The sequence below is a fragment of the Siphateles boraxobius genome, unplaced genomic scaffold (assembly GCF_051911475.1).
Source record: "Siphateles boraxobius isolate OS27281-9 unplaced genomic scaffold, OSU_SipBor_1 18, whole genome shotgun sequence".
In the NCBI taxonomy this organism is placed as follows: Eukaryota; Metazoa; Chordata; class Actinopteri; order Cypriniformes; family Leuciscidae; genus Siphateles; species Siphateles boraxobius.
In genome coordinates, this window is record NW_027508788.1 from 3,635,480 (window position 1) to 3,653,331 (window position 17,852).

The 17,852-nt window shown below is 39.0% G+C and overlaps 1 protein-coding gene across 2 annotated transcripts in view; it reads right to left on the bottom strand.

Moving 5' to 3' along the window:
* Window positions 1-17,852, bottom strand: part of LOC143740816 (transmembrane protein 132C) — a 173,967-nt gene that overhangs the window by 12,417 nt on the left and 143,698 nt on the right. For both annotated transcript variants that reach the window (XM_077232880.1, XM_077232881.1), the window contains 2 exons: window positions 8,383-8,526; window positions 3,637-3,845 (listed from right to left, as the gene is read on the bottom strand). In XM_077232880.1, the coding sequence (XP_077088995.1) occupies window positions 3,637-3,845; window positions 8,383-8,526 (353 nt within the window). The remainder of the gene's footprint in view (window positions 1-3,636; window positions 3,846-8,382; window positions 8,527-17,852) is intronic.

Consider the following 17,852-nt stretch of genomic DNA (forward strand, 5'->3'; position numbering starts at 1 on the left):
CCCTATTCACATTACATTAAAGCATTTCCTCTCCTCACACAAAAAGTCCAGTCCAGGTGAATGGCGGGCAGCTCTGACTGTTCCATTATTTTTAATGAGTCAAAACCATCCAAAAAAAACCACAACAACAGCAGTGGCAGGTTAACACAGTGGCTCTGACCGGTGGGGAGGCCACGCTCCTTTAGACATTTACGCAAAGACGCCTGACCAATGGTAGAAACAGTATGACATTTACAGAACACAGGTGTATAAACAGGGCAGGCGGCACTCAGCTGAGGAATGTCAGGTCACAGGAGGTCTCAGAAGTAATGAGCTCCAGTCTTACAACAAAACCGCATGTCTACCGTTCTCACAGAGGTAATCAAAATGCTACCTGAGACAGACATGACCTCGAACCAAGGGCACATATGATACAGCCAGGGTGCCAAATGTTCAACACGAATGTGAGTAAATATGGGCTTTTTGATGAATACAACTCACCAGCTGGCCATTGTTTTAAAGGGACAGCTCACCAATAAATGAAGATTCTTCATAATTTATTCCCTCATGTCATTCTAAACCAGCATGACTTGCTTTATTCTGTGGAACATAAATTAAGTTATTTTGAAAGTCCAAAACAACACTGTATCCTATTGACTTTCACTGTAAAAAAAACAACAACACAAAAACAAACATTTTCCTCAAAATATCATCAAGGAATTTTTTTTTGTTTTTGATTTGGAGTAGTCTCACGTAGCCAGACTTAAGACTGATGGCAGAAGGTCTGGATATTGCAGCTTTCATTGGCCAAGGAGCACCCAAGAGGACGTCTGACTGACATATAAAGCAACAAATCACAGTTTCGAAAGGCCGGTGCCATGATTACTGATGAGCGACACCTGCGCGACGCACCGGTCTCGTATCTCTCATTGAGGAGCGGAAGCATAAAAGGAGGAGCGACGAAAGTGGAGATCGAGAGAGGCCAGGATTTTATTTGATGTTTTGTTTTCTTATGTGTGGAGGCAGTCGACTGTGAGGGACTGCTGTCTTTTACTTCGTTTTTGTATTTGTTTTATTTTGTTATTAATTTGATTGTTCGCCGGTTCCCGCCTCCTTCCCATAACATCTGAACTGCGTTACAGACGGCTTTGTTTCCAGGTGGACCGTTAAAGAATGCAACAAACACGTCTCCCGGAAATCCTGGAGAATTCAACCAATCAGATGACTACTTCAAAATTCCTGAAGTGTTTCCCATTTTATGTGCCTTATGAATCAGATGTTCAGCCAACGATCCGCGGCTGTGGCGTCTGAGCCTGCGACTTCACTCTTAAAAATAAAGTTTCCAAAAAGGGTTTTCGCAGTGATGCAATAGAACCACCATTTTCGGTTCCCCAAAGAACTTAAGTAAAAAGTTCTTAAAAAGAACATTTTAAAATTCTAAAGAACCTTATTCCACTATAAAGAAAATTTTGTTGAATGGAAAGGTTCTATGAATGTTAAAGGTTCTTCATGGAACCATCGATGCCAAGTTGAAAATTATGTTGCGAGTCTGTCCTCGTTCAAGTAGATAGGGGCTGGATTTGCATGTCTATTGCATGTCTATTTTTCTTGCATAGGAAAGAGCTGCCCAGGGGCGTTATGAAGATAGCCGCCGAGTGAACTTGACTTAAAGGATTTTGCTAATATGCAAGAAAAATTCTGTCACAAGGACAAAAATATATATTTTTAATAAAAATATTGTAAAATACAGTTTCATGGCCAGTAAGAAATATTTATGAGTGCTAAACTTTCTCAATTCACTCAAAAAGCCATTTTTGTTATAGAGAAAGCTCAGAATGATGAAATTCCCGATGGACTGGTTCAAGAGGAGGTTTGGTCAGAGAATACATTTGTATCTTCGTAATGAAAACATGGAAAAGCGATCAGTATGCAATCCAGATTCAATTCCTGACCACCACACATTACTGATGACAACCAAACAACTTATAGCCACTCTTATTCCTCAGACTCATCAATGCCTCAAGTTTTCTACTGCTCATTCCATCTGTCTTCCGTCATCCTCTTCTCACTTTTCATGCATGAGTCAATCCTGCAGGATTGTTTCTGGTGGAAAAGTAATTTAAAATGATCTTGTGGATATCCATAGCGTACGGCAACATTAACCTGCATATTGTCTGATGCAAGTGTGTCAGAGGCAGGTGTGCCTGAAGACAACCCTGTGGTAATTAAAAAGTCAGCGTCCGCATCCTCCCTGCACCTCCATCATGCGTTCCGGAGGAAGCTCCGCTTCACGTCTGGTGTTACCAAAAAACAACAGAGCATGAAAACAGCTGAGGGGAGGGTTGATAGAGACGGGGCAGGTGAGCTGGAACATTATTGGTGCTGTGCAATATTGAGAGATTTCTTAAAGTAAATGTAAAAAATAATTAAGTTTTCAAATTACCAACAGAACCATATTGCATAACATGTGTGGGTTGTGCAGGATGTTTTCTGCTCAGTTAAAGATTATAAAACTTGATAGAATGTAGTTTCCAGGCTCTTTTCATTTCAATTATAATTTATAGAAGTTATATAATAATCTCTGAATTAAAAGAGCCATTTAAAAATACACTTCAGGATAGAAATTTAGAGCTGAAGGAGCTACAAAAAATAAATAATGCAGGGCAGACTTTTCCACACTTTACTGTCAACTTTAGGCTATATTATGGTATTCGTATTAGCAAGGTATTAGAAATATTAGCATCGACTGTCACTGAGGTGTAAATGTAGGCAGCCATACATTCATGTGTTCAAATAAATTCAACTGTTTAATCAGAAAGTTCTGGAGAGGGTTTTGGAAACTACAATATATATGCTTCAATAGTACAATCTCAAAATATAAAAGGAAAATGTGATTCCTTGAAACAAAGGACGCTTTTACATTACATTGTTCAAGTGAACCAATTGCGATTTTTTTCCTCCCAAGTGGCACAGATCGGATATGACACACAAACGTGTAAGCTGGAAAAAAGCACTTGGATTCAGATATTCTCAGATCAGTTTCAGGCTTCATTTATACGAGGAAATAAATCTAATATGAATTGGAACTTGAGGGAGTTCTAAAGAGCCGCTGCTTCTTTGTGTCGACATGAGCCAGTTGAGGTGGTTCGTGCATCTGGTAAGGATGCCCCCTGGGTGGCTCCCTAGGGAGGTGTTTCAGGTACGTCCAGCTGGAAGGAGGCCTCGGGGAAGACCGAGGACTGGGTGGAGAGATTACATCTCCACATTGGCCTGGGAACGCTTCGGGATACGTAAAGCGAGGGACGGATCGTATATTTCCTCCAATGCGAGTCGAACGCTACTGAAAAAACGACGGTGGTGAATGACGTCATCTCAGGTGGACACCGACCGCAATTACACGACTCTCAAAAGCTTGTATTATCATTTTGTTGGCGTCCATTGCAAATTGTGCCGTTTTTTACTTCCTTTCCGCCCTAGCTTTTCTGTGTCAGTATGTCTACCTAGGGTTCTTTCGCTAAGTCTATAGTGTAAATGCAGACATCAGATATGGGTCACTTTTAAAAGATGATGTAAACTGGTCGTCAATAAAATATAGTCAACAAATCGGAATTGGGCATCAGGACCTGCAGTGTAAATGCGGCCATAAACGTCACTAACCTCTGGTTGGCATCATTTAAAGGAACTCTCCAGCCCCTGATTTGGCTGAGTTCTGGATCAGACATCTCAATCTGCAGGGGGAGTCGAGGCGTCCACACGCTCACCTCCAGCTGAGCGCTGAGGTAACTGTAGGTGAAGTTCACCATCATCCGCACTCTCCCATGCGTCTCCTTGCCGTTGACGTACACATAATCACACCTTTCGGACACCTGAGAAGGAGGAATATAAATCAGACAGCAGACAAACAAAGCATTCAAGCAACACTGTATTCAAAGCAGCACTAAATTAAAGAAAATTGCAGCACTGGCCAAGGTATCAGCCTACTTTTCGCTCCAATTTCCTGGCGACCATTTCAAATTTTGAAAGCGAAGAAAAAATTAGGCATTTTCTTGTGCTAATCAGCGCAATATGTGAAAAACAGTCTGGCCTTCTTTGTGTGTTTTGTGCTGCTGTTATTTGCTTTCATTCTGCACTTTAATGAGGAAGATGAGAGATTGGACAGGCTTTGACTGGCCTGTCCAAGTATTTATTTCTGACTACAGTCAGTGGGTAGTCATTGTCGTTGATAATGAGAGTGTTTGGATGTCTATATTTCTCAGGCTTTGAAAGGAGCTAAGCAGATGGAGAGATGGAAGAAGACAGAAAAAAGCTGAGTGGTCAAGTTTTTCTACAGCAGCAAAGTAATTCATTTGTAGAACATCTATTGCTCTTAACCAATCCTTATGATACCTGGCAGAGAAAATCGTTTCTCATCCAATCAACCTGAGGGCTTCTTTAATAACAACAGATGTGGAAGTGGACCAATGGCATGGCTTGGTTTTTGAGCAGCTGCCCATAAGCTCAAAATCCAAGATGACAAGAGTGTCAGTTGTTTGTAAGATTTCCCTAATGTTGTGCCATTTTCTAGAGCATCATACTTGTTACATCTCAATACCAGACTGCTATTTAGCAGCAGCAATCAGTAGCCAAGCTTTCATCAAGTCCTCATTTGGGGACTTCTCAGCGTATCTCAGGAAATATATAAATATATAAACTCCAACTTCTCTTTTTGAATAGACAAACAGAAAATCTGAACTCAAAGAAATACCACTTTCTACTAAAGTTTTAGACTACTTTTCAGTTTGTGACATCAAGTCAGTGGTGCATTTATTTAACTTTAGTTTTCAGTAACCATTATACAGCGTGCACCGAACCCTGTGAAATAAATAAGTCATTTTGTGACAATGGCTACAACATTATTATATCTGTGAACTCAAAATAGCATTGACTTTTATGACAGAATTGTGGAAAGGTGGATTTAACATAACAAATGGCAAATACATAAATTACTTAAATGACATGGTTGTTTAGGATGGTTCCAGTTACACGATTAAAGTTGCTTTCTAATTTTCTAACAGTTTTTCTGTTGTGGACCACACAGGGAATTAAACACAAGTGTCAGCTAAAATGAATAAACAGGTTTCAAAATCCCATAGAATGTAGATGTACAGTAGGATGATGAATGTTTGTGCCTTGAGCAAAAAAATCAGCATATTAGAATGATTTCTGAAGGATCATGTGACACTGAAGACTTGAGTAATGGCTGCTATAAATTCAGCGTGGCCATCACAAGAATAAATTACATTTTAAAATATATTAATATAGAAACCCTTTATTTTAAATTGTACACTATTTCAAAAATAAATGTCACATAAGTCACATAAAAGATTAACCTTGACATTTGAACGATAGTGTACAATAATTAGATTGTGCACAGATGATCTTTTACTGTACTGAAAAATAAATATTCTTTGCATTTAACTTTGTCAGCAGTAGAGAATAATTTTCTATGTCAAGTCAAAAGTAAAATATAATATTAAAATTAAAATTAAAATAAATAAATTTAATAGCACACTTAGTTACATCGTGATGTGAGGGGCCAATTCTTGGTGACCAAATTTAAGTTCTCAAATGCACTTACATATTTAATTTGTAAACTTAAACTGCCACTGGTGGAATTTGGATGTAACACATGGATCATGGACATCACCTGTCAATGTTAAATGTATCCCTGCTGTGAGCTATTTCTTAAAACAGGGGGGACCAAATCCAGTATGGTAAAACTATGGTAATGACGCCTAGGCTTATAATAATGAACAACTGCAGTGAACCTAAATAGCACTATAATTTCCCACAGCAATTATATCTGTTAAACACCCTTTAAATCTGTTAAACTGTCTGGATCTGCCGATAGAAATGACATAATGGAACAATTTGCAGTTTTACATCGACAATTGTATTCTTTACTTCCTTACTTACAGATTGTAAATCTCCCACAACAGCCTGAGAGCCAAAGAGCTTTCGATATGCTCTGGAGGCCCATAAAGGGCATAGCTTTGGGTGTACAGGGTGACTGTATGTGGAGTACATGAGGTCAGTCTAACTTCACTGCAACATGCCCTTCCCATGAGTGTCTGTAAGCATCATAACTAGCAGGTATGGCAGGGCATTAATCAGGAACATTAAGACTGCTGAATAGAGGGACACTTACAGAGGACGTCAAGATCCCCGCAGGGAACTGAGTTGGGTACTTAATGACCCATTCAGACAGGCACACAGAGAGACTGGACTTTGCTGAATGACGCAAGCGCTGTCCCTTTCTGCCCGTCCATGTCTGACTGAAATAATTAGCAGAGTGCATCTTGAGCAACTCTCGACATTCACTGCAAGGTGAACACAATGTAGTAGCTTTTCCAATTGCGACAAGGTACATAGCTGTTTTTGTCACTCACAGTATGATTTCCACAGTAATTTTACAGGTACGTTTATTATTAAAGATAATAATCAGATGCATTCAAATGAAGTCTAATTCAAATGAACTGTGGTTCAATTAAATGTTAAAAAATTAAAAATTGATTGATTTGAAAAACAAAAAATTAAATATATATTTTTTAATAAAAAGTGAGTAAATGGTGATATCATGTTGAATGTGGCCAAAAGTGATGACCGAGTGTAATACTAATTTATGCTTTCCTTTATCCATGAATAATGCTCGTCTCTTGACGACTGGCGCTTTCACTCAGCACAATTTTGGTCTCGTTTTAAAGTGCAGTATTGAAACTTTATTAATATTAATAGTGAATTCTCGATGGCACAAGTCTGAGGCAATGAAATGTGATTTTCAAACTCATGCTGATGTAAACAAAATCTTACTCGCGCCGACTGACGCATCTCAGACGGAGTGCGATCCCGATATACACACATACACAGAATTACAGTTTTTCTAAATATCTGTCTTGGTGAGTATTCACGCAAACATGATCTCTTATGTGTTAAGTGAACATTTGGTAAACTTTTGGGGAAAAACATCTGATGTGTAACATTCTAGATCTGTGTGGTACAGATGTCTGTTTCCTTAATGTTAATCAAACAATTGTAATATCATGGGGGAAAAAAGTTGAATATATGTTTTTCCTATAGATATAGGTTTTGACTTGGTGTGTGCCAAATTTGATGTTATTACCAGGGATTTTTAGGTATAGTTGCTGTGATTTTGTTTTGGAACCTTCAGAAAACTTGAACTAGATTTTTCTCAAAATCGACTTTACTGACTCTATCAACTTCAAACAGGTCTAGCTCATTCATTTTTGTCTGATTACAACAAATCATACATCATTTTGACTTATTTTGCCAGCACGGGTCACACAAGTGGATGCCATTTGCCATCTCCATTGAACAATGACAAAGTTTTTTAGTTTATGATTGCTAAACAACTCACCATGATGTACATGCACTGTATGAACTCTGTTTGCATCATTGAATCATTTTCCTATTATCGCTGTAAAGTTGCTTAGAAACAATCTGTACTGTATAAAGCACTAGGCCTATATAAATAAAGGTGACTTGACCTTTGACACTACAATTCATGGTGTTTTTATCAGTGACAAAACATGTAAAATATACAATGGCAAAGTGTCTTCAGATGCTCTGAATCCAGGGCACCCGTGCCCGTGTGTGTATGTGTGTTTCAGCTACGGAGGGGAAGGAGAAGGATTCCTCTCCAGAGGTCAGTGTTTCAGTGTGGGGTGCTCATCAGATAATTAAACCCGGAGGGAGTAAATCCACACACATTGTCATTTTCTCACTCATAAAATTCTCTCTTCCCAAATGGCAGAAAGAGGAAGGCACAAGCTTATTCAGAAAAGCTTGAATTTAACATCCCTTTGATTTTCCGCCTCTGGCTTAACAACTGACAATTGACATTCCTTTAGAGCGGTGGAATGTATAATGCTTTAAATCAAATCTAATATAGCTGTTTTAATACACTATGTGTGCCCTCTAACAGTTCTTTTGTTATCCTGGTTACAAAATGATACTCATGTGTGTCTGCAGCCAGGTTCTTTCAGCTTGTGTCTTTTGATAAAAACCATCTAAAATACAAAAGTGCTTTACAGTAAATCACACCACATACCAAGGTCTCACTAATTACTAATTTAAATACAGTATATATGTTCCTCGCCTGGTTACTATCCTAACCAGAGATATGGGGGTAGTACTCTGGGTTCAGGCCAAATTCTGAGCTCGGAGCCCTCCCCTCGGACAGCACGCCAAATACGCATACTTTTAGTCAATCTAATTATTTGTAAGTGTGAACTGGAGAAAGTAGCTGATGAAACGCACATCGACACATGTGTTTTTTTTCATGTAAGTGACCTGTTCATATAAGTGACCTGTTCATGTAAGTGACCTGTGCATGTCCATTCCCACCTTAACCACGTCCTCGTCCGTCGAGCGACATTCCACCGATTCGGTCACATCGGTCACAGTACCTTCGGTTCCAACGGTGACCACCTTCACTGGCATGGCAACAGTCTTCCCAGTGAGCACAGCGGTGTTAAGGATCTCTTTCTCCTGCACACAGAGGGCAGATCAATCAGACTGCATTAACTCAGGAAAATTAACTAGTATAATTTCAGATAATTCGTCATTCTGTCAGCTCCAGCTCTTCAGCGTCAACATTGAGTCGCGCTATTAACCCAGTGAGTCATATCATTCAATTAGAGTCATCAGCTCTAGAGAGTCTCGGAGAGAGACGGAGAGGTCTGTTTAGAGCCAAACAACAATCCTGTTTTTTATGAAACTGATCCACTCTCAGATAATATTCACATGAAAAACGCACCCAGGAATACATTTCGCTATGAAGACACTTAAAAAAAAAAGACAAAATATTTTCACACATATTCAGAAGAAAATATGAGTGCTTGCCCATGCAAAAACTCTCTGCTATGAAAGGGAGCTGTGGGTGATTGCCAGGGTGTTGCTATGTGGTTGCAAAAATGTTCTGAGTAGTTTTAACATCTTTGGGGTTGCTAGGAATGTTCAGGGTGGTCTGCAGGATTTGTTTAGTCTCCTTTTTATCAAACAGGCAAAAATAGTATTTCTGATTAATAAAAAAAAAAGAACATACATTTATATTTATTACACTTTATATTTAAATACTAAAAATATGAAAAAAATAATTTATATACATATTAAATAAAATATAAAATAAAAAAAATGCATTAAAAAAGCTAAATGATTAATAATAATGAACAATTTAACATAATAGTACTAACCCAGATCCTTAGCCTTACGTATGGGCAATAGAAATAGTGATGATTGCCTGAGGAAGCACCAGTAGTAAAGATTCAAATAATGCTTAAACATCAATACCCCTGTGGGAAGTTCCTGAAATATACATAACAACGTCAGACGGAAAACACATCTTATTTTCACAGAAATATTCTGTAAATATGGAGAAATTACAGCTAATTAACATTTTCTGCAAATCCATTCTCCGATTATAATCTTATCTAAAGCACATCCATGTGTTCAATCTACAGTTTAAACAAACCAAACCAAAGGATGGGTAATTAGATCATTTAAGTCTGACTTGTCTTTTTCCTGCTGGCTGGGGCTATAGGTGAGGAGACAGCTGCCCTTATCATAAACCATGTGGCACTTTGAGATGGTTAAACAAAAATAAAGAAGCCCTCTGCCAAGGTTTCTTCATCATAGGGTCTTTTCTTCTATTTGTCACAGCTCTCACCATTTTCCTTTAGAGAAAACAGATAACATTATTTAATGAAATTTAATGGTCTTCTGTTACTTTTTTTTTTCTTCTCCAGGCTGATCCCACTTCAGGCTTCACTTGGCAGCGGATTCTTATTTCAATCATTTTCACTTTAATGCACCACAATTGTGTGGATAAACGAGCCACTTCCTTTCTTTCCCTTTATGCGTTTAAGCCGATCATTATTTTCCATCTAACACAGGCTGTGCTGTCTACTTCTGAGGTAGAATTTGAATACGAAGTTTCCCTTGATTTCAAAATTATGCAAATGTATAACAGGAATGTAGTCTGAGCAGCAAAAGCTTGGTATTCAAACCTTACGCTCAGACATTTTGACAGGGAGTTATCACCTGTGTTTGATTTGCTGTCAAAACATTAATTTATCAAGACCAGAAAAATGACTCTGATAAATATTCAAAGGGATGGGATGGGTGAAGTGTTTACAATTTGCTCTCCCCCTTTCACTCACTCCCCGCTCAGAGGAATGGAAAGAACTCAGGGACAGTGTTCGGCAGACAAGGTGCTTTCAAATGTCTTTCAATGTGTCCATTCAACGGCTGTTAAAACCGAACAATGTAATTTTCAGTCAAGCCTGAAGATTACGGAGTGAATTAAAAACAGAATTCCAAAGTAAAACCGGCAAAGCGGTGGAAAGCCTCTCATTGTGATGCCACAGGCTTAGATGGGTGGCTTTTTCTATAAAAAAAAACAAAGCTAAGGTGAGTTCAGTTCAGCGAGGGAGGACAATTTTAAACCACACAGGTCAAATCCATTGACCCTTGAGAAATACATACCTGCCTCTACCGTCTGACTCACATGGCAAAAGCACAGAAAAAAACTTTTTTGCTCAGGGAAATATCAACCAAAAATTGTCATATTTTAAATTTCTAACGCTTTGAAAAGAAAGAAAAAGAAAAGTAACTTTTTATCCACCATCAAAATGATGTGTATTTGAATGTTTGTACAGGTACACAAGGATTACAGTACTCTACCCTTCCAATATTCTAAAAAGTAATATAGACCAGACTCTCCAAATTTATAAATACACATACAGTAAGAAGCAAAAATTAATCCAGTTGAAAGTCCCATAAGTCTGTTAAATTCTCTTAGACTTGTGAAGAAAAAGGTTAAGACCTGACAAAAATTTTAAAAAGTAAAATATTTTCATTTCTAATATTTTGTGATATTAAGTGTAGCTTTATACAAAATATTAATGCATTATTTGAATTTATGTTGTGATTTTTTGTATGTAATAGTTTATATATATATATATATATATATATATATATATATATATATATATATATATATATATATATATATATATGGGCTGGCATACAAATTAAATACAAATCCATGTTAATGGGCATGATGTTGGGATTGCTACGTTAGGCAAGAGCCACAATGCAAAGTACAGTTTTCTCACGCTTTTGGCATTAAGGGAGAAAGAAAATTAAGGTAGATTTACTCTGACAGCAGGACTGATGTGTGTGGTATGAGAACCAGCAGAACTAATATACCACTAGTTCACATCCACCTACACTCCCAGTCCACCCTCAATCATGATGCTCCAGTTGTTGAAACACAGCATCCCTCTCCTTCCCCCAAACCCATCTCTGGAGCTCCTATGAGCTGCTGTTCCAGAGGGAGGGCGATGAATCCAAGCACAATGTGTTATTCATGCCGTCTTGTCATCCGCTGCTGCCTGGCTTGTCTGTAAACATTGCTCCCTGGACCGCTGACTGATTAGTGTTAGCTATGCGTGAATGCTGGGTTTCAAGAACAGGCTGGGCTGGCATACGCTCTCCTAGAGACCATCTCTACGGGAGGGCAGTGCTTCTACAACACACACTTACTCTTAAATGGCTTCACACTATCTTGAGAAAGAGAGAGAAAAGAGGAGGAGGTAAATCGATAAAAGGCCATTATACTTTTTGGGCAGCATTTGTAGGGTCTAAAGAGGTATTGCAGGTCAGGGAACGGAGGGTTAATATCAGCACAGGTGATTGGTTCAGTTTTTGGTGGACCTACGCTGGCTCACACAGGGTCTAACGCTCAAGGACAGGCAGCGCTGAATGCATTGGCACCCCGTGTGGATCCTCCCGGCTGATGCCGCAGACATGCTATTACAGAGCCATCGATCGACGGCTGTATTTCTTTTCAAGACCGCAGGTCCTCCCAGCTCTTCAGCAGCAAGGGCTGAAGCCTTTTTGCCTCTGAGAGTCTTGCTGACAGAGCCTCTGATAAAATGGCACAACAGTGCAGACAAACAGGGAGCAAAGAGGAAGATGGCTATTGATTTCAGTAATAGCGCAAAGAAATGAAGCAAACGCTTAGCTGCCGTTGAACACATTACAGCCACTGGTTCAGCCAAGCATCCCTCAGCAGCCGCTAGCATGAGGATAATCACAGCTTTGTGCTGCCGTTTCCACATCAAACCATAATCCAAGGCCTCTCCACCTCACTGCTTGGTTAAATAAGCACTCTTTCTAAGAACTACGAGACCCATTATGAACAGAGGACACGAGCATAAAATGGATATCTCCTCTACCATTGCTAAAGAATTAAACATTGCTGCATTATGCATGACATTGCATGTTCATAGAAACAGCATGATTTAGCCAAGAAGAAATTGTTCCTGGATCAAGATTTTTTGTTGGGCCTGGAACAACATTCTTATCAAACAATTATAGGCCAAACACATTCCCTAACCCTTAGCTACCCTTAAAACATATGAGCTACCCGCATTCATATGAACGCTGTTCAAGCCCTAACCTTGGCCTCAAAGATCAAATTCTGATGATAAGATGACAGGAAGCTTGTTCCAGGAACATGTCCTCCTTGAATCATGCCAAACACAAAGGGAGGGATCAGCATTGCATCTCAGTAATAATATCTTTCCACTGCAACAACAAGACAACCTCTACTGCTTGGTAACTAGAGACCAACATATTAAAAAAGCCAATATGTGTGTGTTTAAGCATATGCAAAACTAATAATGCAGCCTATTTCTCACTTGAGAATTAATGAATGAATGCTGTAGTACATAAAAGGCTTAGGCTACGTCTACATTAATCCGGATACATTTGAAAACTGCCTTTTCATAAAGTTTCTCATCCACACTGAAAAGTCAAAAAAACAGCCTTACTGCAGATGTAAGATGAAAGTTTCTGTCATCTCTGCGATTGTGATATGAAGAGTGTGCAAAGTAACATTAATAGCAACCGTGTGAAAGTGCACATAACAGCCACAATACCGGTATAAACATGAATATCTACTGGTACAATAGGCATAACATTACTAAACATGCATTGTCGTTTTCAAATTCCTCCATTTTCACAGTCCACACTACAATGAGAAACAGCGTTTTCAAATTTATCCACTTTGGAGAGCGTTTTCAAAAAACTTCGTTTTCATTCATAAAAACACCATCTTAGTGTGGACGGAAGGCCAAAACGGAGAGAAAACTGTATTTTTCAAACAAAAGTCTATTAGTGTGGACATGGCCTTAGTAATTTAGGCACATACTACAAAAATAAGTACTTTACCATTGAAGGGAGGCGATTCAAAATTGCGAGACTCGATACTGAAGAACCAATAACTGATGAAAAGAAATTAAAATTAAAATCGGTTAAACCAAGTATCTGTCTATTTCTATTGCAACCTGCAGCTCTTAAGTGTTTGTGAGTTAATATTGAAACAGTACAGGCATATAGGAACTTGGATGAACTCCTTCACCACTATTTTAAATTAACACTAGCTAAAAACTCAAAATTAGATGCAATAGCCATCTAACATTGCCTCTCTCGTTTCCTGCATCTCTGGGGCAGTGAAATGTGGAAGTACAGATTCCATATGCACTTCATTGTGTGCAGGCCTCTAGGTGAGGGATAATGAATACATAGGCAGTTTCAGATAAGTGTGATAAGGCGGCAGCGGTCGTGTGCCCAGTGGCGGTGAAGAGAAAGGGAGGGAGAGAGTGAGATGCTGATAGTAATGAGGTAGCGTGCAGCGTGGACCATCGATCCCCACGGTTCAGTGGCAGGGCCAGGTTTTCCGAGGCCAGCCGCCGCACACAAAAACACGCTTCTGTCTGCATCTTAATCTCTCAGCAGTCACAAATCAACTTGCATTCCTTTTAGACAACTGCACAAAACAGTCTTGTGTTGCAGGGGGTTCGACAGAAACACTTGCATCAACAGTAAATAAAGAAATAATACAGAAAAATCTCAAATACTGGGGAACGGTGAGCACTCTTTCAAACTGCAGAGTTTAAATGACTTTTCTCAAAGACATTTACATTTGCATTTATTCATTTAGCAGAATTCATTCGACATTCTCATAATAAATTGTTCGGATCACAGTCTAAAAGGATAAATTCCATGTTTTGTGCTCAGATAAAAGGTCGCTGGTCTCAGACAAAGATCAAAAATGTCAAAATGCATTCTAAAGATGCTGAAAAGAACAGCTGAGCTAGTTTAAGCTGGTTAATGCTGGTTTAGTTGGTAGACCAGCCTCAATGGACAGGTTTCCTTTCTGTGTTGTTGTATTTTCTTTTGACAATATGGGGTGGGATATTGTAGATTTAAAAATTAAGCTTTTCCCCGTTATGGTTGAATCACGGAAGCTACACCAGTTAGTTTGCCAAGAGAACTCTTATTTATTATTTTTATACATGTGTCAAAAATACGAGAGAAACAGGAATAGAATAAGAGAAAGGTTACAGGCGAGGTGGTCTTCATTGCAGATTTCTCTGTCCTCTCTCTCCATCTATTTCCTCTAATAATGAATTATTAGTATTTTTAAAGATGAACTTTAAGTGAGTGTTAGATAAATAAGGGAAATGATAATGCACAATTAAATTTCCAATAAAGTTCCGATATATAGTGCATCCTAATTATCAGCAACAAAAGAACCACTAGCAGACAGTTCTCCATGTAAATTTGATGAGTCGTTCAAAGATGTTGCCTGATATATGGCCTACAGTCTGTAGAGAACACAAAGGAAAAGGAATTACCTTGTCCTGTAGGAGGTTTAAAGAGGACACTGTTCAAACAGACTTGAAGGAAGACAAACAGCAGGCTAGCGACACTCAGAAAACAGAGCTGTGAAGGAAAGCCTGACACACAGAAACTGAAGACTAAGGCCAAGAGGCTTCGAAGAACCAAACAAAACAAATCCTGGTAGGAAAAAAAACTAAATCAGAAGAAGGGTTTGAAGGGAGATGGCTCTGACTTGGCAATTTATTTGATTTTCCTTTTCTCTGAACAAACTCTCAGAGCACTGAGAGAAGCCAGGGTGGCAAACGAGAATGAGAGCGCTTTCAATAGTCAACAGAAAACAAGCTCAGTGGGGACCCAAATATTCCTTCGAGAGGGCTGAATGGCCAATTACAAGGAGCTTAAGTAAACTTGATTCAAAAGTTGTGAGGTATAGAATCAGAGAGGGAGGAAGACAGACAAACACACACATTATAAAGGGAGAATGAGAGCGAGAGCAAGCACACACGCTGATGCATCCTAATGAGCCAGAACAGATTTCCTGCATTTTGAGGGTATCATGCACTGCCAAATCCAATTAGGGCATCTCCTCATTCAAAAAGTTGAAAGTGATGTGATTACATTGATCCCCTCCTGCTGTGTAACACAACAATCTGCTCTCCCAGCATTCCGAGAGAACTCAAGACAAATGCGCTCCGTCAGAGGGCCAGACAACACAAGTGATTGGTGGCTGCTGTCTCGCTGTCTGTGGCCGTGATTGTTGTGTGAAATGCACTGGTGGGCAAAGAGGGCTCGAGCCTGGGGGGGTGTCGAGCTCAGGCTGTAAGGGCATCATTTTTACAACGTTATTACATCATTCTCCGCCATCGCTACTAATGTATGGCTGGGCTATGTTTACAGTAATGGGCTGAGACAGCACAGCTCTCAAACGCCACGGCTGATGGTGCTTGTTTGGCCATCGAGTGGGGAGTGGGGTTGTCCTCTCTAATGAGGCCGAAGAGACAGCTGGAAGGCCAGAATTAGCCTGTGTCCGCGAGAGGGGAAAAAGATTATTCTAATGGAGCAGAAGCCTCCGATGGGACAGATTGAAGTCTCTTGCCTTTGTTATCGTATGCCATTGTTCCTGTGATACCAATCGGCGTAGTTCCTCTACATTATACAGGTAGAGAGAGGAAGAGTAAATCGCCGAGCTCTGGGTGATTAAAGCTGACCGCTGACTCTGCTGCCGGCTTAACGAAGTCTTGATTAAGTTTAACAAGGTGTGGTGATGGCAATGTCATCGTTATGGACAAGGGGAAAAGCTGCCGTGGGGTGTGTGTGTGTGTGTGTGTGTGTGTGAACGCCGCACTGTAAGACGCAATTAAAACACTTTGCAAAAGAGGCAGGTTGATATAATTCAAGCTGCTACGCAAAAAAGAACCAAAGTGAAAGTCGGGAGAAAGAAAGCTAACGCTTTAGCTAACGAGAGTGGGCATTCAGATTTCATCTGTTTGGGAGGTAACAGAAAATAGACGAACCTTTTCACATCAAAATGAACACCTTCTTCATGCCGCCCTATTGAAAAGAAGCCGGTTAAGAGCAGACGTGTAGCCCATCTCTAATCAAAAAAAATTTTTCTTCTAGGCTCAGCCTTTCGCTTTATTTAAAAAGATGAAACTCGCACTCAAATTTTTCTCTCATTTGTGGTATATAGATGGCACGCAAAGCACAAAATTCCCTAAATTCAACAAAAAAAGCAGCAATATATAAATAATCTATATACTGCATATCATTGCTTGTGTATTTCAATAGTTTAGCAAAAATGAAAGTGTACATAATATCATCACACAGCAGTAGGGGTTTCATATTTAGTAGGGACGCTAGGGACATGTCTCTACCAATACCCAGCGACTACTAAATCGTGCCTAGCAATAATTTTGATCGACCGTCGTGATTACGTAAAAGTGAAATGTAAAAATGAATGAAAAGTGTCTATTACAGCATTACATTTATATCTGCTAAGGTTGCATTATTTAAGGTTGCAGATTTCTTTACAAGTTTTTTGTTAGTTTTTTAGCAGCATTGAGCATTAAAACCAAGGCATTTAAATTAGCCACAGGTGCAGAAGAAATTAGCTGAAAACTCTAGAGATCAGCGTGTGCTGAACAGGTGCAGATACCATGTACTGTAAGAGATTCATTGTGCAGTGTAGTCAGCTTCGTTGATCATAACGGGTGGTTTTGCGAAACTGGCTTAAGTCATTGATGGTTTCAGTGATGGGGAATGTTCTTTGCTCACTTTCTGTACATAAGTTATTCCCAATTTGAATAACCGTTTGGTTTTTCAGGCTAAATAAGCACTGGTTTTCAGTGTAAAGATAGCTGCTTTGATAATTTTATTGGTAACAGCCGAAATCTCATTATTCCGATAATAATTAGACTGATTATATAATAATATAATTGATTAAATTGAAGTATTTGACATAAAAGATAACAATGATGCATGCACTGAATATGGTAATTATAAAAAGTGTCCATAGAAAAAAAGCCCCTGGACATCAATGTATTATTGTTTAGATATTCTATCATGAAGTACAGAAAGCTAAATTGTAATGATGTTGGTTTACATAATCAAAATTGTGTAATTAATGTCTCAGGAACATACTGACATAAAAAACTCCCATTATGAGTCTGTTGGCTACTATATCTATAAATAAAGGCTTTAGATAACATGAAATTGCAATCAAATTTATGGGTGGGGGTGCTCTACGGACTACTTTTATGACCTCACCAATGTCAAGATCAAACATATGCCCAGCAGTATTATGCTGTCCGTGCTCTACTTTAAGCTACATCAACGTGTGTAGGATTTAATGGATACATGGCCATAGAGTCCAACTTAAGTATGGCTGTGTCTATGGAAGATACCGGTACCTCTGGTTTTATTATAACAAAGATTAATGTCCATTAGATGAGAGACTTTTGTGTCCAGACCAGATGCCATGCTTCATTGGTAGTCAATACACAGTATGGAAAAAATGTGATTCTGTTTGTCCAAGTTAAAAACACTTGGAGATAGACAAACAGTTAACTAAAGTTTGTCATAAGGCTTTTAAAGGGTTAGTTAACCCAATAAATGAATATTCT